The sequence below is a fragment of the Mesocricetus auratus genome, unplaced genomic scaffold (genome assembly GCF_017639785.1).
Source record: "Mesocricetus auratus isolate SY011 unplaced genomic scaffold, BCM_Maur_2.0 Super-Scaffold_4256, whole genome shotgun sequence".
Taxonomy (NCBI): domain Eukaryota; kingdom Metazoa; phylum Chordata; class Mammalia; order Rodentia; family Cricetidae; genus Mesocricetus; species Mesocricetus auratus.
The window spans coordinates 101,337,747-101,362,172 of NW_024429182.1; the positions used below are offsets into that span (position 1 = coordinate 101,337,747).

Below are 24,426 nucleotides of genomic sequence, written 5' to 3' on the forward strand. Positions count from 1 at the left end.
TATGCTCCAAATATCACTCATGTAATCAATAAAAAAGTATATTCAGATCTTTCTTTTTCTTTACTCTTCAAAGTTATTATGTATTTTACAGGTACCACACATCTCCATTCACCTGAACCTTTTCATGCACTTGAACCTTTTCAAGTGCTCAAGCCAGAAACGGCTGACAGTTTCCATATTATACTGCTAAGCACTGAAGTGAAAGAAAAGTCTTACTTGGGTAGTAGGTTCAGTTCATCTTTGAATCTTCTTTTGATTATCACACCAAAGGCCTCAGTAATGCATGTCAAACTAATCGATGAGTACAGTAAATGGTTTTGATAACTTTGATTTGGATCACGGAACAAGTATGAAACCGAAATAAATGCAAGAAAAGAAGCGTGGTCATACTGCTAAACATCAAGGATATAGGAGAGACAAATCGGCGTGTTTCAATAACTTAAGAAGAAACAGCCTATTCGAAACGACTGCAAATGCTATTGGGAGAAATAACAGTGGCTAATATTGACTAAGAGGTCTCTGCTCTAAGTAGCCTGTGTCCACTATCTCGTTTAATCTTCAGTACTCTCCGAAATCGAATCTACTATTCATACGAGGAAACTGAGGCCGGGAGCACTGTAGTGGCAGGCCCATAATTAACAAGATACTTAGGGCAAAGGAATTAAGCCATGGCAACTACAGCCCTGAGTTTGCCAAACTACAACATTCCACTCTTTCTCCTAGTTTATTAATTACATGGAAGCCTCAGATTAAGAGTCAAGGTAGCTAAAACTTGAGAAGGCATGGGTTACCATGTGTCCAACTTGTGTCCGCGGACCACATGAAGCTGTGACTCAAGATAGCTATGAGTGTAGCCCAAGACGAAACAGTAAACTTTGAGACCTTTTTAATTGGAAGTGGTGTGGGATGATTTGTTTGTTTGTTTTCGTGATTTGATGGCTCAAGTACAAACTTGGTAGGTGACAACATCCTGTAGCAATGTCAGATGGTTGACACACCTGGACCTACTATTTCTTGCCAGCCAGGTAAACAGGGAAACGGGAAGATCGGATTTCTGCTCTCAAAGAACTAGGGCAAGACATCCCACGCTATTACCAGATAAAGGTAGAAAAGGGGGGCGTGTTGGCTGAAACTTCTGCATGATTGACAAGTTTACAGGTGTCACAAAAAACTGCTGCCGCACTCCTAATAGACAGAAAGATTTGCAAAAAGTAAAAGTACGGTCCTAGAGAAGCGTGGACACTCGCGACGTCTTCATTTCCAACTTTGCTCTGCCCACCCTTGGTCCGAAAGGACCGCGCAGAGTAAAGCCAGTCGCGGCCGGGTCAAGCAAGCTCCAGCAGCAGCCTTTTCCACACACCCACCTGCACCGTTACACACTCCCCACTCGCGTCCTGGACCCCAAGGGCGTCCCGCACGCGCAGTTTGGCAGACGCGCGGGGCCTGGGGCAGGAAACGGAGGAGCAGAGGCGCAGAGCGCCGAGCAGGCGCCGGGCACCGAGCATGGCGTGGCCGGCCGGGGCTCCGCGGGGCGGCCGGGGTCCTGACTCGCAGTCCGCCGGGGCAGCCCTCTTCACTCGCGCAGTCCTGGCGCTAGCGTCGCACTTTCTTCCAAGCTCCGGGCCGTTCCTCTCCTCAGCTTCCAGCTCCCGAAAGCCTGGGATGGGGATGGGAGGTCAAGGCTTAAGGTGCACAGTACGGGTGCTGCTACCTGAGCACCCAGAGTTAAAGCACGCTGCAACTGGCCTACGTCACCCCTTGCGCGCTCTTACGCCATCACGCTAGGTGGGGTCTGAGGCTGAGCATGCGTAATTGTGTTCCGGAGTTTGCACGCCCTCAAGGGGCAGGGTGGGGGCGGTGGCAGGAGCTGACGTGGGCGGGGCTAAGGCACAAGGCTTTCAGAGGTGTCTGAGAAATATGAAGCTTTCTCCGGGTCATCTAAGCGTTCCTTCATAAGATGCCGGGGAGACTGAGAGACAGGATTGACGGCTGCAGAAGGCAGCATGATCTAAGGATGATGACTCGGGGAGACAGGGAGACAGACAGAGACAGAGGCAGAGACAGAGAGACATTATAAACCAGCAAGCATACACATAGATATGTATGTGACAAGTGGCATGGCAGTCCAGAAAAAGAGTTTTGAGGAAAGTCCGAATTTTGCCAGATGAGAGTGACAGAAACTGCTGGGAAGACAAGAGGCCTGAAAGAACTGTTAAGTTCTTCTCTAGATAGACTTGAAAATATTCCTAAAATCTGATTTGTCTTCAATGCTTGGATTCACACTTCTGTCTTTAGTCATCACTTTCCAGATAGTAGCAAGAATGACACCTCTAACGTGAATATTGTACCATGTCAGTCATAACTATTGGTAGAGTGTGATAAAGTGATTATTATATGCCAAGAACATTTTTTGTATTAACTCCATGGTCGCAATAGTCCTTTCTGTCCCGAAGGTTAGAAGGAACTAAAGCTTTTGTAATACACACCAAGTTACTTAACAGTCTTGTTGAAGTCCACGCTCTTACTCATTCTGTTATGCTAATGATTAAAAGCCATGAATTGTTCACCTTATACCATAAGAACACTTATCATCTATAGGATGTCTATTAGACCTTCTGTGATCCATGAGGTTCGCTGAAGTGGTCTGGAATGAGAGACAGAAATGAAACAGTGTTGTTAAAACCTCTGAACTTTTTTTTTTTTTTTTTTTGGTTTTTCGAGACAGGGTTTCTCTGTGGCTTTGGAGGCTGTCCTGGAACTCGCTTGGTAGTCCAGGCTGGTCTCGAACTCACAGAGATCCACCTGCCTCTGCCTCCCGAGTGCTGGGATTAAAGGCGTGCGCCACTAACGCCCGGCTAAAACCTCTGAACTTTGAATCTGTTCAGTGAATGGCGTCTGCATTATTTCTGAACTCTGGAAACTTACTTTTTTTTAAAGTAAAAAATGTTTTATGTGTATGGGTGTCTTGCCTGCATGTATATCTGTGTACCACATGTATGCCTAGTATCCACAGACGCTAGAATAGGGTATTGTATAACCTGAAACTGGAGTTACAGACTGTTGTGAGCTTCCATGTGGGTGCTGGGAATCGAACTCAGATCCTCTGGAAGAGTGGCTAGTACTATTCACCACCGAGCGTCTCTCTAGCCCCTCTGGGAAGGTTTTAACAGGGTTCTACACAACACATTTTAACTAACTTGAGCCAGAAATATCTTATAATTCTTTCTTTTACTCTAAACTAGCATTTATTTATGCTTGTGGTGTATTCTTTTTCTTAAGGAAAGTACTCCAAATTCAGAAGGGTCAGGTTCCATGAAACTAGATATGACTTTGATTTAAAAAATACTTCAGTAAATATACTGGGCACATTTAAATGATTGTTTATGTGTTATAGCCTAAAGTATATTCATGTTGAACTTCACAAGGTCCTCATAAATTGCTTTCTGAGTTTATATGCCCTCTGACATGCTAGAGTTACCTTCAGTGACAATTTCTAATTTTACCACAAGGGGAAGGTGTTGGTGCTTCAGATGTTTATGCTTTGGTTGACTTCGACTGTTCATCAAAATTCCATTTTATTGTGTCTCCTTTTTTTTTCAGTAGCACAAACAAAACCATGAAATCAAAAGTCTTAGCTGTATGACCTATTATGGAATATTCAAGAAGTCACTTGTTCTCTCAAGTTGGAGGGTTGGAGAGGAAAGAGGAAGGTGTTAGTGTGTGTGTCGGGGGCAGGGGAGTAGTCTCAAAGCTAGATTTGAATGGACTCTTTGTTTTGTTCATGGTACCTACCTGAGGTTAATATCACCACAGGAAACAGAAGATACTTATGGTCAGTTTGAATACATTATTATAAACTTAGAGTCACCAACAATGTGTCACTGCTGATTAAGTGAAGGTTACTAAGTGAAGGTTACTGAGGCACTGTACATAGTGTAATTCAACTGAGATTTGAATTCCCTACTTCCCTCTCCTTTGTCTTCTATTGTTCCTGTCTCCCTGTTGGGTCTGGATCTGCGCCTGCTTGAAGACTGTCTAATGACTCTAATTGTCTGTGCTTATCCATAACAAAGGGCTTTGCTTCCTATTTACTGACAAGCACAGGAAGTATCACACAGAGAAGGAATGAGGAGTGTTTTACAAAATGTTTCAGTTCAGTTTTACAAGGGATTAAATCACTGACTCTGCAGACAAAAACAGTATTACAAACATCATTGTTTATCAAGCAATATCTTCATGTTGTGGTCAGTGTTTACAGTGAATGCTCATTTTATAATTTCATCCTATTTGCTATTTTCAGAAAATGATTATTATGACATTACGCATGGGGTCAGATCCATGAAAGAACACATAACTGAAAAATACAGATATGCATTAACTTGGGTTGTAAAGCTGATCACATGGGAAATGTAAGGCAAGTAAGGTTGGTTGTTACATTGTTCTCTTACAGGCATGTTAAGTAAACAGGCTGAGCATACAGTAAGGTAGCAGTCTTAAGTGACCGCAAGGTTTATTATGGCTGTGAGGTTCAGCAAAAGCTTAGAATGTAAGTGATACATTTATCTTTTTGTCTGAGTAGCCCTGGCTGTCCTGGGACTCACTCTGTAGAATAGGCTGACCTCAAAACTCAGAGATTCACCTTCCTCTGCTTCTCAAGTCATGGGAGTAAAGACATACACCACCATTCCTGGTGGGATATATTTGTCTTAATGCATTATCACAATAATATTGCAGACAAGGAAACCATGAATGCTCAAGATTTTTTTAAAGCACTCTTTAAATTTAGGAGTGATTGGGCATAACTAGAATGGACTGCTGCTAATTCTGATTTTGTTCAGCTAATTCTAAATAGTTATTAATTAGCTGACTCATTGGCAGACAATTGCATTTCCCAAAAAGGAGTTGAACGTGAATCATACGTCTACTGCAAATAGGTCAGTGTGTGAAGCATACCAATTTTTATGCCTTATTATTTGGGGGTAAATTGTAAAATAATTGCCTGGGTTTTCACTGCTGAGGTCGAAAGGAGGTTAAAATGCTTTTGTTATTCCATGAATAAAAGAAAAATGCATAAAACATAAATTTACAGTTAAGGAATATTTATAAAAATGAAACTTGTGTCAACACTATGTGGGTCAAGGTAAAGATCATTGCCAAGCAGCATTCTAGCTACTTCACCTTCCCAGTTACAGCTTTCCTACCCACAGGGGCTGCTAATTATATAAACCTTTTTGGTTGCAATTTTCTTTATAGTTTAACAATCTAAGTATGTAGCCTAAACATTATAATTTTATTTTCTCTATATTTGAACTCGTGCAATTAGAATCTTGCAGAATGTATTACTTTGTGTGTGACTTGTTTGCTTAACATTATTTTCATGAGGCCCAGCTACACCATTGCCCCTAGCCACACATTAGTTTTATCCACTCATCTCCAGTTTCATCCTCTATAATTTTAGGTTGACCTGTGGTCAGCCACGGTCCAAAGATGTTAAGCAGAAAATGACAGAAGCAGTTCAAAGGTTTTAAATAGGATATCATTCGGAGGAACATCATGAACTCTCACACAGTCTGCTCCCTCTCACATGGGACATCTCTTTGTTCTGTATATCCACCCTGCCATATATACCATCTCTCTGCTAGTCACTTGGTAGCCGTTTCATTTACCAAGCTAAAAAACACATAAGGCTGGGAAGATGACTCAGCAGGTAAGGTTGGTTGTTACATTGTTCTCTTACAGGCTGAGTATACAGTAGGGTAGCAGTCTTGAGAGAACCCATGTAAAAGCTGTGTAGGTGTGGTAGCCAGCCTGCGATCCCAATGCACTGGGAGGCATAGATGAGGAATCCACAGAGCAATCTGGTTAACCAGACTAGCGGAAACAGAAAGCTCTTGGTTCAAGTGAGATCCCAGCCTCAATATGTAAGATGCAGAGTGACTGAGGAAGACACTCCGTCAGTCTTGGACCTCCGTATGTACATGTATACATGTAACACACACGCATGCACATAACCATGCATAGATGCAAAAAGAATCCATGGTATAGATGAGGTTTGAGATGCTATTTGACTTCAGGCATTCACTGGGGTACTAGAAGATTCCCCAAAGAAAAGGAACAGCACCAAAGCTTGTTCATTTTTTCATGATGTGTATTATCTCATTTAGTCGATGTAACTGCATTAGTCCATTTTTGGTTATTTGAGCAAACAAACAAGCAAACAAACAAAGGAATCATGACCCCGAGTAATGTCTATTGAAAAGAGGTTTATTTATCTCATAGTCATGGAGGCTGTAACTCCAAGGTTGAGCAGTTTTATCTTTTTCAGCTCTGGTGAGATCCTCTTTGATTATGTCACATGGGGGTGGCATCACTTTGGGAATGTGTGTGGGTGAGAGATTGCATGGCAATTCAGAGAGGGGTTCAGGGCCCACTGATTTTGTTTGTTAGTTTTGTTTTGTTTTTTGTTGTTGGTGCCACATAGTCAATGCCAGACTATACGACGAGCTTCAAGGAAGGAACTTAAAGCTTGAAATTTCCCTGTTCACTATTCAAGGCTGATTCTGGCTACTTGTAAATATTTTGTGCATGCTTAACCTCAAGCTTCAAACCAGAAAAGAATATGATGCTTTAAAGAATGAACTCACTCCATTAAACCAGAGTTAACCCCTTCTCAAAGCAGTGCCCTTAGCCACTAACCACTTCCCACTAGATCCATTTAGTTCATGCTTCACAGTCCTTTAATGCCACTGCATAGTACAATCAAGCCTCCGGCACATGAACGCTTGAGGGGCAACCTACCCCTAAGCTGCAGCGATAACTACGTCTTTTTTTAATCCATTTTTGTTAATGGACATTTTGTTTGTTTCTACATCAGAGCTCTTAAGAGTAACATTGTGTATATAACTCATTACATCAGTTAATCTGAGAGTAACATCTAAGAGTGAAATTACTGTATTATAGGATTTGAAATCTTTGCCTGTGATAAAAACAGCTTTTCCAAAGGGTCACCTTCCAGACTTTGTGTTACTTCACAGCCTCTTGACTTACCAGTGTGTGTGTGTGTGTGTGTGTGTGTGTGTGTGTGTGTGTGTGTGTGAGTGAGTGAGAGAGAGAGAGAGAGCGAGAGAGAGAGAGAGCAAGCAAGCTTGGGGTAAAATTTAGGGCTCTGCACATGTTAGGTAAAAGCTCCACCACTTCCCAACCCCCCTCTCAGACTAAAAATAAATTATGTATATGTGTATGCTCCTGCTTGTCTATACACACATATTGTGTATACAGTGTCCAAAGAGGCCTGATGACATTGTCAGTTCCCCTAGAATTGGAGTTGCTATATGATATGTCTGCTAGGGTGTTAGGAACCAAGCCCTGGCCCTCTGAAAGAGCAGCAAGTGCTCTTACTGCTGAGCCACCTCTCTAGCCTTGGTCAGACTTTTCGGTGCATTTGTATTAGTAAAGGTGGAGGTCCAGCTCATGCTTATTTCTTCCTAGCAGTTTAAATTTGCATTTGTCACATCTGCTGCGCGGCCTGTGTCCGAGAACGTGCGGAGGGTGTCGGGTATTGAAAACACAGAGACTCGTTCAATGATATAAAGAGAACTTTAAACAGGCTCCAAAAAGGTTCAAGAAAACCCCCTAAGAAAAGCTCCCACCAGAGAAGCTTCTGCTCTCTCCTCTACCCTCGCTGGTTCTGCTCTGACACCAGAGGTGGATGTGTGTGGGTTTTTGAAGGTGCGGTTAGTCTTTGGACAAGGTCGAGGTCAGGGCGGTTTCTGTGGGAAGGCCTTTCCCAGGAACTTATTGTATCATTTTTAGTAAACATGTTTTTACTAAACATTGCCTTACAGCTGCCTACTCCCAGGCAGAAGGGGAAGTGGCCAGGAACTTATTGTATCGTTTTTAGTAAACATGTTTTTACTAAACATTGTCTTACAGCTGCCTACTCCCAGGCAGAAGGGGAAGTGGGTCTCTGCTCAAGGTCTGGTGTTCCCACATGCATTTCCATTATCTTTATTCTTGCTGAGTACCCAGCTCAGTGTTTATTTTTATTGAGCACTCTTGGATAAATTGACTAAGTATTTTGCCCATTTTCTATTGAGTGACCTTATTTAGTCTTACTGATTTTCTTTTTAAATCTATACAAAGTCTAAGGTATGTCTTTGGATGTATGCGCTCTCCTCAGTTAAATGCATGGCTAGAATCTTCAACAATGCTGTGCAAAAAGGACTGAGGGAACATTGATAAACATCCCTTGCTTTAGAAATAACACTCGGTTCTTAAGGAATATTAAGACACCTTATACTTTTTTTTGATAATGTAAGACCAACATCTTTTGTTGTTCCACCTGTCATTCTTTGAAAGTGGATTTATTTTTAATTGAAATGCCTAGTTCCTTATGTTCTTGTGTTCCTTGTTGTATGGCTAATGCTTGTCTTTATGATGATCTTCCTGGAACAATCTATAAAGCTTCGGATGTTGCTGTGCATCCTTCAAAGCTGGTTCTGGCTGTTTGCAAATATTCTCATGCATGATTAACTTCTAAAACTTCAAACCAGAAAATAATATAATTCAGAAAAGTAAAATTGTATATAGCAGATAACAAAATCTGAGCCTATCCTCTTGTGTTCATATTTTCTTTTGAATTGTACAGAACTTCAAAGGTTGTGGATAGCTTTTGAAAATGTGTCTTACTGAATACATAGCTTTATAATGAGCACCCCATCGTGTCTTGGAAGTCTTTTTTATTATGATACCTGCATTTTGCAGCTTTTTCCATTGATAGGGTGAAATTGAAAAGAAAGGACAATTTTCTTCCTAAAGTTCCCCAAAATATGAACAAAAAAGGACATGCTTCAGAAACAGTATATTCTACAAATGGTCATACTGTTGTAGAGATTCACACTTTATTAGTGATCTGGTTTTAGTTCATAACTGTAAATACTGACCTTTGGTCAGTTTTTGGTGTTTTTTGTTTGTTTGGTCATTAAATTTTCTCTGATCATGCACCCAGTTACTGTCTACAGCTTTGGAAGACCGCTCCCAGTTCTCCACTCTTGGAATGACTTTACTAAACGTCTGTGAACGTTTAGTAAATTCCTCATCTCACAGGGAAGTTCCCTTGCTATCCTGAGGGATTGCAGCTCCATGGTATATGCTCAACCTACATAATGTGAATGATGAAATATTTCTCTGACTCTGATAAAAAATCTGCAAATTCTAAATTTGAAAAAGTACCGTGCTTATGATGGGGAATTTGGAAGCATGGTCTTCCTAGAATCCATGCTGTCAGCATTGGTTAACATTGAGCAGATAATTGTGCAAGCATTTACGACACCAAAAGGAGACAATGTTAGACCTTATTTTTATAAGAAGGAAAAATCAATTGACTATTCTGTATAACTGGTTGAGTGTCCTGCAGAGGAGGCTTGTGAAAAAGTACATTGGAACAGAATAGCAAGCTGATTCTCTATATAACTAATCACACCCAGGATTTCAGAGATCAGAATGCTTCCTTGTAGATTTGTTCCTTCAGCAGAGTCCCCTTGAGTTCTACTAACTTATACAAATAGTAGTGAGGAAGACTGAAGAGCAATGTGGCTTCCTCTGAACAGAACTTTATCCTCTTCTCCGGTTTTTGCTTTCAGAACTGTGTATCCTGATAGATCTGGGAATGTAAACTTTCATTTTCTATGTACAAAATTAAGCAGTTTTAATTTTATTTAAGCACAAATGCCACAAGAATTTTGTTTATGTGATTTTTTTTGCAAATTACACTGAGGCACTGATATGATGCACATTTTGGTCATATTTTACTATTTATTAATTTGGAGTTCTGGTGAGGCTAAGGCAGGAAGATCACAAGCTCAAGGCTAGCCTGAGCTACATAATGGGTTTAAAACTAACCTGGGCTATATAATGAGTTCTCTCTCTCTCGCTCTCTCTCTCTCTCTCCCTTCCTCCCTCCCTCCCTCCCTCCCTCTAGCTCTCTTTGTCTGTCTCCCTTTATATAATAAGTTTTACTTTTCCTAGTGACTTATGGTAATGATGATATTTGCCTTCTGGTATTCATATCCTTGTGTATTAATCACACTGGATTAGTTCAGGTAACCAAAAGAATACAAATATAAATGTGTTTTATATTTACATGTGCGAGATGTCTAATGATATATGTATATGTGTGGTGTGCATGTGTGCATATGTATATTTGCATGCTTGTGGGCATGTGTGTATGTGCAGACATTCATGCGCAAGTATTCGTGTGTGTGTGTGTGTGTGTGTGTGTGTGTAGTCCAGAGGTCAGTGTCTTTTTTTATTTCTCTTCATTTTATATATTGAGGCAAAATTTCTTTTTTTTTCCACGTTTAATACTTTATTGTGGTAAAATACTCATATTGTAAAACTGACATTTTTAGCCACTCTAAGGCATTTGACTCAGCAGTATAAACTGGTCTGTAACCATCACAAGCACCTAGTTCCAGGGCATTTTTATCATCCTAAAGGGAAGCCAGTAAACAGTCACTCCCATCCCTCCTTGCTCCCAGTGCTGAACAGCCATTCATCTGCTTCCTACCTCTGTGAATTGCTCTGTTTGAAACATGGAATTAGATCCAAATAACATGTGGCCTTTTGTGGCCGCCTTCTTTCTTTTAGTAGTTTTCAAAGCTCATCTGCACTGCAGGTGCATTCATATGCATTTCTTCTCCATTCCATGGGTCTATTACGAACTTGTCTATTATTCATCAGTTATCGGCACATGGGTTGTTCTTTTCTTTTCCTTTTTTAAAGAAACATACTTTATTGATTCTTTGGGAATTCCACAGCATGCACCCTAATTCTGCTCACCTCCCAGTCCTCCCATATCCCCTCTCACCCCTGCAGTGCCCCCAAAAAGAAAATTAAAAAATCAAAACAAAGCAAGCAAGCAAACAAAGCAAGAACAAACCAAGACAAATAAAAAAAATAAAATTAAAAGTAACCCTCTTCGATTCTCCTTTCCCACCTTTCCAACACACCTCTTCATTTGTCCTGGTGGCACTGGGAGCAGTGTGTCACATGGTATGCCCTTTTGTCCAATCAGCTTTACTAGCAAATGCTCATGCAATAAGTCATTGGTTTGGTTCAAGACCTCTGGTTTCTGGTACACTCTCATCACTGGATCCTCACTGAAACTCTTCAGGGACGTGCTGCAACCACCTGAGTCATGAAGATCCTGTGGGTATCATTTCATAGGAGTAGTTTCTTCATGATCTCCAGCAGGTTCTAGATGGATCAGATGTTTGGGTGGGTCAACCCAAGGACTGGTTGTGGGCCTGGGTGGTAGCTGAATTTTTCAGTCCAGGCCACCAGGGCTGCCCACCTCAGGCAAGGGGGCAGAGCCAGTTCCCCTACACCCATGCCATCAGGGTTAATTCTCTCTGGCCTGTGATGAGGGGCAGGGACATTTCTCCTGATTGCAGGGCCAGCTCTCCTGTGGTGGTTAGGAATCATCATGATGGCAACAGGAGCCGTGGACATCAACATAGACCCTGACTGCAGACTTGGCCCCCATCTGCGGCTGTGGCCTGGATGTCATCATGGCACCAGGCAATATGTGCCACTCAGATCTATGTGGCCCTGGCTGTAGCATGGCTCCTGGGCACCAACATGGACCATATGGCTTTAGGCTGCAACAGGAGCCACAGAAATTGATTCAGATCCTACTGTAGGGCCATGAACCCAGAAATAGACATCATCATCAGCCCAGGTCTGGAGAACACTATGACCAGCACAGGACACTCAGACCAGTGTGGCTCCAGTAGCAGCATGGCCCTTGAACACAAAGACAAAAGTTGCAGCCCAGACCTGGGCTTCCATGTGACTGTTGGTGGCAACATGGGCAGTGGATGTCCATTCAGACCCTGGCTGTGGCAGGACCACAAACCCAGACATAGCCCTGGCAGCAGTCCAGGTCTGGACAGCACTAGGGCCACAGATGGCAGCAACAGGCCACACAGACCAGAGTGGCTCCAGCGGCAGCATGGCCCTAGGATAACAACAAGGCCACAGTTTGTGGCCCAGACCCAGGCTTCCATGTGGCCTTTGATAACATGGGCCAGGGACATTAACATAGACCTTGGCTGTTGTAGGGCCATGTCTGGTCCACGGCCCTTGACAGTAGCCCAGGCCAGACGTCACCATGGCCACTGCTGACAAGCAGGACACCCACATTGTCTACTCCTCGTCACCTTTATTTCTTCCATTCTGCCTCTTTCCACAGCATACAAACCATTCTGCTTTTCTTTCTCTCCTGTTTCTCCACCACATATTTTCTTATCATAATGGGACCAACCTGCAAGGTGATGGGGTGGCCTGGTGGATAGCTTCACACCAGCCTGTACCTTAAGGGTCCTGCTGGCCTGTAGGTGGCTAGCACCTGACTGGGCAGAATTACATCAGGAGGGCTGTGAATGTCTTCCTGTCAGCCTGGGTCTTGAAGGTCCTGGCTGGCCTGTGGGTGGCTAGCACCTGCCTGAGCAGAATGAGGCCCAATTTCTTACTTGAACTCAGAGCTCATTGATTTGGCTAGTCTAGCTAGTCAGTTGGCTCTTGAGATTTTGACTCTGCCTCCTGCATGCTAAGATTACAGGGCAGAACCATGCTCATTTGGCATCTACATGGGTCCTGGAGCTCCAAACTCTGGTCCTCATGCTTGCACAGCAAGTGCTTTATCCATGAGTTATCTCCCCAACCCTGTTGGAGTAATTTCTTCCACAATAATTGGTAACTTGTATCCTGGCAAATAGATCTCTTATTAGTTTTATGCAAAATATTGGTTCTCACAGTTTCCCATGTCCTTTGAGCAAAAGAATAAAATGCATTCATAATACTGCCTCATGGTAGTAAGGGAATGGGGAAGAGAAATCTGAAGCCTTTCAGATTCTTCCTAGAAAAGCAACCCCAAATTCCTCCAGATTCAGATATAATTCCTTGGGGGTGGGTGGGTAATAGCCCTTCTCCTCCTCATCCTCTTAGAACCAGTGATGTGGAACACTATCCATTATCATACAGCTGAAAATGAGTAAGTTCTTTCCCTTAAAAATCCACGTTCACTATAGAGCCTTTCTTACAGCTAAGGACATCCAATGCTGGCGGTATGCAGTTGTCCTTAAAATTGAATTTATTTGGAACTGGAGAGGTGGCCTAGTGGTTAAGAGCATTTGCTGTTCTAAAGAGGATCTGGGTTCAGCAACCATATTGGGCCTTACAAGCATCAGTGACTCCAGTCATTGGGTATCTGATACCCTCTTCTGACCTTTGCAGGCACTGCATGCAGGTGGAACATGAATGAATTCAGGCACTCCACTCATACACACAAATGTAAAAACTTTTCTTAGTCTCAAAAAGCTTGAAATTCTCTGTGGGGCTGGGGAGATGACTTGGTTAATAGCAGTTACTGCTCTTGCAGAGGACCTAGGTTCAGTTACCAGCATCCACATCAGGCAGCTCACAACCGCTTTTAACTCTAGTTGTGGGGAATCTGATGCCCCCGGCCTCCACGGACGCCTACATACAGGTGGTTACATGTACTCATGTAGGCACTCATACATACACATAAAAGGAAAGGTTAATACATCTTAAGGAAATGAAGTTATCTGAGAAAAACACCTTTATGTCCTTTAAAAGAAGAGGAGGAGGAGGAAGAAGAGGAAGAGGAAGAAGAAGAAGAAGAAGAAGAAGAAGAAGAAGAAGAAGAAGAAGAAGAAGAAGAAGAAGAAGGAGCATGTTACATGTTACCAAGGAAGCCTCAAGAAACTATTGAACACCATGCTGCTACCTGCTAGTTGCTTCTTCCAACTCATTGGTTTGAGCTTTCCATTTTAGGAAATACATAGAATGCTTTATTTATTTTGTAAGGACTCTTGAGTATCTTAATTACTATGCCCTCAAGATGATCATCCATATTTTATTAACACTTGTCAAATTATCAGTACATTGCCATATATAGCTAGGAACTGGGCTTCTCAGAATTTTTTTTTTCTGTATGGAGTTCCAGATTAGAGTTTTCCAACTTGGGGAATCTCATGACATCTAAAAGCAGATGTATTCTCAGGGAGTGCTCTTAGTTGGCTATGGATACTTTATCATTTTGGTAACTTTGCAGGCTTGTCTGCCTTGTTGGTCCACTTGGCAAACATATGGGTGAAACATTCAAGGTGAAAAAAACTTGATATCCTTGAAAATTTGGAAGGAAACAGGCACACTCAATGATATTTGACAAGATCATAACTAAGAGTTTTCTAAAACCAATGAAAACCATTGAACTACATATTCAAGAATTTTTATGAACCTTGGGAAGGATGAAGACAAAGGGTAGCACATCTAGTGTACAGCAAAGCTACTGCCAACCAAGTAAAATGAGAAAGTATTTACAATTATTCATTATTTCAAAGAAACTAAAAGTAAGGCTGACAAGTGACTGACTTTTCAACAAAAATAACAGAATCAAATGAGAATCCTCCTTTTTAAAAAATTTTAAAGGCACTGTCTGCCAACCTAGGCTTGTATACCTTAGCAATAGCCTTTAATAGTAAGAATAAATAAAATTTTCAGACAGGAAAAATGAAGCAAATCCATCGCTATCAAATCCACATTAGTGTGGTTCCCGAGGCATAAAAAGATATTTTCTAAGCAGAAGAATAAAGAACAGCAGAAAAGGCAAAGTGGAAGAAACATTGGCTATATATATTAAACTTCAATGGCAAGTTTACTTAAAATGTTGGCTATCAAGCTGGGCATTGGTGATGCACGCCTTTAATCCCAGGACTCATGAGGCAGAGGCAGGCGAATCTCTGTGAGTTCGAGGTCAGCCTGGTCTACAAAGGGAGTTCCAGGACAGCCTCCGAAACAATACAGAGAAACCCTGTCTCAAAAAGCCAAAAAAAAAATATGTTGGTTATCTTTTTATCAGAGTTATCAATAGCTTTGCTGTGTGCTAGATGTGCCCGCAACTCCAGCTCTAAGGGATCCAGTGCCCTCTCTGGCCTCCGTTAGCACCTGCACATACACACACACACACACACAAATATAAATAAATACTTTTCTAAAAAGAAACAAAGAGTGCTTCAGAGAAATCAAATGGTCAACAAGGAAGGTAAGTGTTTTTCTGAACTGCGAAATTCCACTAAATGAAGGCAAAGCGGAAGGGGGAAGCAGGAAAATTACCATCTTGCGATTGTTAATGAGATTTTGAGGCACCAGCCATTGGTGGATACTAAAACCATTAGAAGAAGCATTGATAGGGAAATCTGTAAGGAATGGCTCAGGCTGATGCCTCTGAAACATGGATTGAACTTCACACCATTAAAGGCGGGACAAGGAGACATTGTCCGTCTCCTAATGTAGCACAGCAAGAAATAACTAGTATACTATGTGAAGTGTTCTTGAAAAATAAACACAAACGAAGAAAACTTAAAGGGGGTTGAGGTTTGCGATCATGGTGGACAAAATTTGTAACGGGAACACTTGAAGCTTCACAGGCAGGTGTGGCCTGTCGCCTTTCCCACATGTTTTTTGTTTGTTTGTTTTGTTTTTCTTGTATTTCAGATTTGTTTCTATACCTCTTTAAAACAGTAAATGCCAAAACACAGAAAAATCTCAGAAGCATATCACAGGTGTGTGGCCAGCTGATCTCCAGTGATTGTGTTATGAACAGACAAGGGGGAAAGAGTCTCTCTACAATGGTGCTGGGAAAACTGGGTAACTACACATATAAAAATGAAACTGCACTCATATGAAGCAAACTCAAAATGGAGTAAGGATTTAAATATAAGATTGAAACTATCATTCAAAGTATTACTTGGCTGGCCAGTGGTGGCGTACACCTGTAATCCCAGCAATCAGGAGGCAGAGGCTGGTGGATCTGTGAGTTTGAGGTTAGTCTGGCCTACAAAGCGAATTCCAGACTGTCTCAAAACAAACAGACAAACAAACAAGCAAATGTTATCTATTTGTATGTGTTGTGTATATGAGCATTTGTATGCCAGTGCCTATGGAGGTCAGAAGAGGGCATTGGATGCCCTGGAGCTGGAGAGACCTGATAAAATTTGCTGGGATGTGGGTACTGGGAACTGAATTCCAGTTCTCAGCAAGAGCAATGGCACTGTTGATCACAGAGCCATATTGCCAGCTCCTGAAACTGTAAAAATTTTCTACTAAAGTCTAGAAAAATGCTCCAGTGCATCATCCTGGTCAATGGTTTTGGTTTCAACATTAAGAGAGAAAACACAGGCAGCAAAGGCAAATACGGACAAGCCAAGTTCTCTCAGGTTAAAAGCATCTGCACAGCAAATAATCAAACCACAGAATAGACTGTTTGAAACCCTTATATTTAATAAACTGAAATATGTGAGATGTTAAGTTCAATATTCAGAAAACTGTACGGAAAAACTGGAACAGACATTTTCCTGAAGAAGACATGAAAATGGTTGAGTATGTTAAGATAAATAAATAAATAAATAAATAAATAAATAAGAGAAAGCTCAACATCACAAAATGTCAGGGGCATGATTGTGAGGCATAAAAGCCTCAACAAGCTGTCACATTATATCAGCCAAGACGACTGTCATTGGAAAGACAAAGAATAGCAAGATTGTTAAGGATGTAGAAAAAAGGACACTCTGGCACATGGATGATGAAATTATACATTATTCTACTGTCGCACCTGCTGTGCGGCCTGCATCCGAGAATGTAGCGAGGTGGTCGGGATAGATGACACAGAGACCGGTCGGTTGCTTTAAGAAAACTTTATGCTTCCCAAGTCAGCTTAGGAGGAGACCCCAGTCCGCTTAGCAGAGCTCTCAGGAGAAGTCTCTGGCGAAATCTCTCCAAGAAAAAAGAGCTTCCCTTTTTAAGGACTTTTGCCATCCATTTACATACCATTCTTTCCACTTCTCACCCTCCTGGCTGGTGGTTTAATCTCCGGCCCCAGAATCGGGGAGACACCACAGGGGGCAGGAAGAGGCATCTAGCCATAGGAGGTGTGAAAGGCATGGTATTTCAGTGAGCCAACCCTTATCTGAGCCCTATCAAGCTTTAAAGCACTGAATTGTTTTCAGTAAACATTACATAGATGCCTGCTCCCAGGCCGAAGGGGAAGTGGGTTTCTGCTCAAGGTCTGGTGTCCCCACAATTCACCCCTTTTTATTTTTAAATGAGGCACTCCTGTCTTAGGTCAAGTAGGGTCACCCTCCCTGGCCCGTCTTTGGGGGACCTTGAACCCCTGTTAGGTGGGAGTGGGTCTTCCCCACAAGTTGCCCGTCATAAGAGCGCCCCAACTTTAAAATCATTTGTAATAAGGCTTTATGGCTATCGGGATTGCCATGGGCTAAGGCACTTTGAACTCAGCATGAAGCCAGAACGCCTACTGCCACTGTTACCATTCCTAGGACCCCCACTGACATAGCGCCTCTCTGTCACCTGCCCATCCCCCCCCCAATCTGGGCCATAGCATTCTACCACCAGCCTTTCTTTGCTACAAGGGTGATTTATAGTTACAATTTGACGGTCAAAACAGTGATAAAGTTTACAATTATTTTAAGATCTACTTAGGAAAGCATTAGAGAGTGCACTTGCACAGATACATTAGGTACAATCATTGATGTTACACATGTAGCATTATAAAAAATATGAACAAGAGGCTTGTTGCACTATTTACAGAGTATCAATTTGTTCCTGTGGTGATGTAGTCTGTCGATTTAATGTCAGTAGTATCAGCCGAACATGCAACCCGAGTCAAAGTCTTTTTGTCGCACCAGGACAAACCATATTTCTCCAGAAAAACACATTGTGATTCCAAAAACAGGAACTACCGAGTCTGATATTCCAAGTGACCATGTCCTGTTCAAATACTGAAAAGAGGCTTTTGTCATTCATCACAGTCCATACCAATGTCCAAATGTTTTAAATGGGTCTTTTTTCCCCCAAAGGGAAAAGCTGGCAAAATGAATTCTGTTGTTTTAAGGTGTATCAAAGGCTAGCTGCTAATCTTCCAGTTTTGTTGGCTTTGGGATGAAAACTCACGGGTCCAGGAGGTTGATGTAGCAAGCCTGATGAGACACTGGAAATCTCGAACTGACTGTTTTATTTCTTTCTCGGGCTGTAGATTTGATGACATCAAGGGTCAGGAGCACTGATTTAGGAGATCTCGAACTGGCTTGAGCAGGCTCCCACGGTCTCAGGTCCAGTTTTTTCTGCTCCATGCATCTCACCAGATGTTGTGACCGCTACTGAAGCTTTATTCTTTTCCTGTAAGAAAACACAAACATGCCCTCGACCCCAAATTAGGGTCTTCTCTACTGTCTAGTGTATGGATGTTTCCATTTGGCCTGAGTAATAGTTATTTAACTTTCATTATGTCAGAATCTGTCTGAAGCAGATTCCTCACTGGCATTTATATTTTATAAATATTTAAATGAGGAGTGGATTATTTAATGAATCATGTGGAGACTGGGGACATTACTCCCTTTTATTTTTAAATTTTGTTTGAACTGTTGAAGTTGGACCATAACAGTAGAAGGATTTGTCTACCCTCCTTAGTCAACTATCTAGGTGAATTGGGATCACTATTTAAAGTATTAGTAGATGTCCTTTAAAAGGGACATAACCATTAAGTACCTTTGAGAATCATTTAAGGATTGTAAACTATACTATGTCCCAAATAGTCCTTTTTTTTTTTCTAACCTGTAGCTCTCACTAGCTGACAAGGCCTCGTTTGCATCTGAACTGACAAGGCCTAATTTGCATCTACACAGACACCTTTGGGGGTGGGGGCCTGCCAAAGCGGCAGGACAGTTCCCTGAAAAAACCTCTCTTTCTCTCTCTCTCTCTCTTTCTGACTGGCTCTGAGGGCTTAACTTGAATTTTTTTGTTAAAATATTAACCGACTGACTGGATGTTTCTTTTGGCTATATCTAAATCGATTTAGGTAGTTTTTAACTGTTTGAAGGGATTTAAGTATCCCTTTAATCATATCCAAGGCAATTAGAACAGTTGCTTTTGTCAACATTCACGCATTTACATTTCACACTTCATACATACTGACGTGGCCACGTCCATACACACAGACCATGCATACATATCTCTCCTTGCCTAGGTTATGATTAGTTTGTTGAACTGAAACTTCTTTAACAGAACAACTCCAGTCAATCTTTTATTAAAACTAAAGGTTGAAAAAGTCCTGTATGTCCCTTGTCATTTCTTCATTAGAGAAGTTTTGAGCTACACTCAGGGGCTACAGCCATACCCACTCCTTGTAATTCTGTAGATGCAAAGTGGAAAGACCAGGTTTTTGCCAAAAGTTTTTAGAGATGACTCACAAAATTCAATAACCTACCCTATATAAATGTAACCAAACATTTTTATTTTATATACCTTTGTCTTTTTCTTTACTGAATACTAATACCTCATTTATTAACTGTTACCAGTTTATTTAATTTACCCATCTTTAATCTATCCTCCCATTGAGGATGATCCTCCAATCCACCCTCCAACTGAGGGCAACTTTTCATCTTAGGTTCCCTTTCTTTTCTGACCTTTAATAGGTGAGGGCCTATACATTTAATCCAATCCACCCTTCAACTGAGGGTGATCTCTTAGGTTCCCTTTTTTCCTGACCTTTGTCAGGCAAGGTCCTAAACATTTAATCTGGTACCCCTAGCTTGGTACCCCCTTTTTAATACATACTTATAGCCTTACTTGTTGGCTATCCTTTTAGATCTCTGAGTTTTCCTTTACTTTCCTGACCTCAGTGGATCAGGTGAAAGACTGGAGATTTCTTATTTTACCCTCCCTTTTTTTTTTGACTGGGTTTCTCTCTATCCTTTTGGAGGCTGTCCTGGAACTTGCTCTATATACAAGAATGGCCTCCATCCTACCTACCTCTGTCTCTCAAGTGTTGGGATTAAAGGCACATGCCACCAACACCCGACTCTAAAGATCATAGCGAACATCCTTCCAATCTGGGACATTTAAGCCTCCCCCAGTAATGAACCATGGACTGGCACGTTCAATCCATTTTAAAAAGCCTTCCAAGGTTTTAGGCTTTACTGTAGTCCCATGTCTTTCAAGTAACTTTTAAACTTGATACTGTAATTTAAGCTTCCCAGAACTATTCCCCATGGTTTCTTTTCTTTTTTTTCCCCAATCTTTCCCTGGCCAGAAAAAGAGACGAACCCGCTCACTCACCTCGCTTTCATGATCTCGGTGGGATCCTCCAATTGTCGCACCTGCTGTGCGGCCTGCATCCGAGAATGTAGCGAGGTGGTCGGGATAGATGACACAGAGACCGGTCGGTTGCTTTAAGAAAACTTTATGCTTCCCAAGTCAGCTTAGGAGGAGACCCCAGTCCGCTTAGCAGAGCTCTCAGGAGAAGTCTCTGGCGAAATCTCTCCAAGAAAAAAGAGCTTCCCTTTTTAAGGACTTTTGCCATCCATTTACATACCATTCTTTCCACTTCTCACCCTCCTGGCTGGTGGTTTAATCTCCGGCCCCAGAATCGGGGAGACACCACAGGGGGCAGGAAGAGGCATCTAGCCATAGGAGGTGTGAAAGGCATGGTATTTCAGTGAGCCAACCCTTATCTGAGCCCTATCAAGCTTTAAAGCACTGAATTGTTTTCAGTAAACATTACATAGATGCCTGCTCCCAGGCCGAAGGGGAAGTGGGTTTCTGCTCAAGGTCTGGTGTCCCCACATTCTACCTGTTGTTGAAGGCAGTCCCTCCCCAAAAAATTAAAAATGGAATTACCAGATGTTTCAAAAAAGTTGCTTCTGATATACATCCAAAAGAGCACTGGCTGCTTTTCCAGAGGACCTGGGTTGGATTCTCAGCATCCACCTGGTGGCTCACAGCCATCTGTAACTCTAGTTCTAGGGGATCTAACACCTTCTGATTTCCACAAGGCCTGGCACACACATAGTAAACAGACATGCATTCTGGCAAAGCACCAGAGGTAAATAACTTTAAAAAGTAGTAATGTATTGTATCCCTAGAAATTGCTGAGACATTTTCATCTCTAAAGATAAATATATGAGGTGATATGTTTGTTAATTGTCTTGCTTTAATCATTCTACAACATAAATATTCATCAATGATTATGTTATTAAAATATGCAGCTGCTAATTTAAAATATAATTAAAATAAATTCAGAGAGAAAAATTGAATATATAATGAGTATTCTTAACTTTCAAGAGCCATAGAGACAGTCTATGGGCTAGGGTTATGTTACTGGCCCAGGGAAGGGAACAAAGATTCCTTGCATGGGTTTCTTGTATACCTATTATGTCCATGAGTGTAAGAATGCATTCAAATTTGTTATAAGTACCTACTATGTGCTCATACAGGTATTGCTGTAGGCTTTAAGAGAGACAATAATGAGCTATTCTGGAAATTCCCATTAGATTTCCTCTCTTGCCCCAATGACTAGGTATCTGTCTCAGGCTTGGGAGTCATTCAGAAATAGTGAAAATAAGAAGGAGTCATTTTGACCAAAGTTGTATTCCAATCATGGAGTGATCCCTGTTCTAGCATTTATCAAGTTTCCAAGTCTATTCATCTAGAGAGTTTGATGACACTTCTTATAAACTTATCCCTTTTTTTCTTTTTAAATATTTTGAAAATTTACATTGTTTAAAAGTAATATAGAGAGCCAGGCGTTGGTGGCACAAGTGTTTAATCCCAGCACTTGGGAGGCAGAGGCAGGCAGATTCTGTGTGTGTTCGAGGCCAGCCTGGTCTACAGAGCAGACTTCCTGGACAGCCTCCAAAACAATACAGAGAAACCTGTCTTGAAAAACCAAAAGAAAAAAGAAAAAAAAAAAGAAAAAGTAATATAGAGTTATAAGAAAAGTTGAAAGAGTTCCAATACTCTTTTCTTAGTTTTGTATTTTATTGATTTCTGTCTTCATATGTGTATAAATGCATGCTAGAATGTTTATTGGAATGTGTGTATAGAATATATACATGTAGATGGATAGTTTTTTTTCTTGATCTTTTTGAGAGTTTCAGACATTGTGATCCTTTATTTCCAAATTCAATACTGTTCATTTTTCAAGAGTCGGGATTTTCTCTTGAGAGCTTGTTTGGAGGTTCTAGCAGGAGAGAACTTGTATCCTGTCATGATTTGAATGAGAATGTCCCCATAGGCTCAGATGCTTGACTACTTGGTCTTGAGGTGGTGGTACTATTGGGCAGGTTTAGCCAGTGTGGCCTTGCTGGGGAAGTATGTCACTGGGGGGTAAGCTTTGAGGTTTCAAAGCCACAGACATTTGGTTCACTCTCTCAGTTTCCTGCTTATGGTTTTAAGATGTGAACTCTCAGCTTTCACGTCCAGCCAGTAGGCCTCCATTCCCCGTTATGGACTCATATCCCTAGGGAACCACAAGTCCAAATAACCGTAACTTCTATAAGTTGCTTTGACCATCATGTTATATTTATCCCTTTTATCTTCCTCTACTGGTCTAAGGGACAAATATGAAGTGGTGAGAGAGAAAAAGATGCCTGCCCAGTTCAGTTGAATCAACTCTGGTGATGAATGGGTGATAAATATTTGCCTTTATATCCTTGGGGGACTTCCTTTTTTATAACCCCAATTCAATGATATGATTTAGAAAGTTTAAGATTGATGCTGTTTTATAATACACATTCTATTTTTCAAATTGTACCAATTATTTCAATGATATTCTTTATATAAAATTACTCCGTGACCTAAGATCTAAACCCACATTATCCATTTAACTTTTATGTCTGCTTTTCCTCATTAGCTAGAGCTTATTTCTGTTACTTGTAACTGAAGAATTTTACTGATATACAGTCTGTTGTTTATGACCAAAGATCCAACACAATTCATCATTCCATGTAGGCATAAAGTCTCTGCTTTAGAAACCAGTACTGTTAGGTTCATTTTCATATTTGTTTTATTTCTATTTTTACATATAGATAGATATGTATTATATATACACATATGTAAAGATATCTGAATACATATTAAGAAATTTATTGAGGATAACATTGTACATTCTCAGTCTGTGATTTAAATCCAAGCCAATTGCATTACAAACCACTGGCTTATTTCATTAGAGACCTGGAGATGTTAACAAACTGTAATCCCTCAGAAATCTTCCATGCTGGTTTGGAAAAAAAAGAAAGACAAGTAATTAGAATAGATGACAGTGAATTTTAAACAGAGAAGTGTGTACAAGGTGGATATGCAACTTGATCAATAAATTTATATCAAGAAATATGGTCAAGACTTCAATAGCAATGGAAGAAGATAAAATCAGTTTTCTTCCCTAGTGAAACCGAGTGTTTATAGATTGCCTGTCTACTGTCCAAAGTGTGATTAATATCAATGCTGACCAGCTAACCTCCACCATCTGCACTGACAGTTACATGTTTAGTTAGCTCACATTGTTAACTTTGACATCTGCTAATGTGACATTACCTCAGGAATGTTCAGGACTCAAGCAGTTCCTACACAATTTCAATTCTTAGCTCGCTATTCTGATTAATGTTGACATTATCCAGTACTGACATTTAGCTGTAACATATTGCAAAGATCCTAATCTGTAAGCATGGATAAAAATCTGCCCTGTTTAGTCTGATGGTTTAAAATATTGGCATTATAGAAGGAGCTCTGAAGGCAAAGTGGTCTGATCCCTTCAAGAAAACTAAAGGGTTTTTTTTCCTTTCTCTCTCTGTTTTTGAAAAGTCAAATGAATGAAAAATAAGCATTAGGCAGGAAGAAAACCAAAGCATTAGGCAGGAAGAAAACCAGAGCTTCAAAACCAGAGCAAATAGCATCTGCTGCTTTGTGGTTTTAGTTCTGAATCTGGTGACAAAGAGAAAATATGTAAAGGTGAGGAGCTTAGTTGACTGGGCATCTAAGGAGTTGGTGGAAAAAAAAGTATGAATAGTCCAAGGGAAGCAAGAAGATGCCGACTAACCAATGGGCCCCCTGCTCAGCCAGAAGCCTGAGAATTTGCTGAGGATCTCTGGATGGATGTGGGACATCAGCAAAGGACAGGAAGCACTGATTAAATGAATATTGGTATCTTATTGGTACCAATAATGTACATTTAGAAGATAGGTTATCTTGTAATGCTTAACTCTATGTTGTTTATAAGTAACTTGCCTTGTAACAGTAGTCACTCAAGCAATGTCATATATTGAATTGAAAGATTGATCTTGGCTTGGCAGGGGCTGAGTGGTCATGCTTAAACACCAAAGGGAGTGCAGGAGTGGTTACCATGGTAGATATCAGATAGCCATCAGAGCAGCCTGGCTCATGTAGATTGCATCAGCTGGGGGATTGTGGGATTTCTATTAAATTCCTACTTGATTTTTCATAAACCAGAAGATTCTAGGTCAAGGGAAGAAAAGTTTAATCTCAATCATA

The 24,426-nt window shown here is 41.1% G+C and overlaps 2 protein-coding genes across 2 annotated transcripts in view; both read right to left on the reverse strand.

Annotated features, from left to right (window-relative positions):
- Nucleotides 1-1,751, reverse strand: part of Nars2 (asparaginyl-tRNA synthetase 2, mitochondrial) — an 86,575-nt gene extending 84,824 nt beyond the window's left edge. The window contains exon 1 of the mRNA XM_040728351.1: nucleotides 1,365-1,751. Within this exon, the coding sequence (XP_040584285.1) occupies nucleotides 1,365-1,505 (141 nt within the window). The 5' untranslated portion in view covers nucleotides 1,506-1,751. The remainder of the gene's footprint in view (nucleotides 1-1,364) is intronic.
- Nucleotides 1,752-23,030: 21,279 nt separating this feature from the next.
- The window catches only part of Tenm4 (teneurin transmembrane protein 4), a 735,641-nt gene continuing 734,245 nt past the window's right edge, over nucleotides 23,031-24,426 (reverse strand). The window contains exon 34 of the mRNA XM_040728397.1: nucleotides 23,031-23,155. Coding sequence (XP_040584331.1) covers nucleotides 23,105-23,155 — 51 coding nt within the window. The 3' untranslated portion in view covers nucleotides 23,031-23,104. The remainder of the gene's footprint in view (nucleotides 23,156-24,426) is intronic.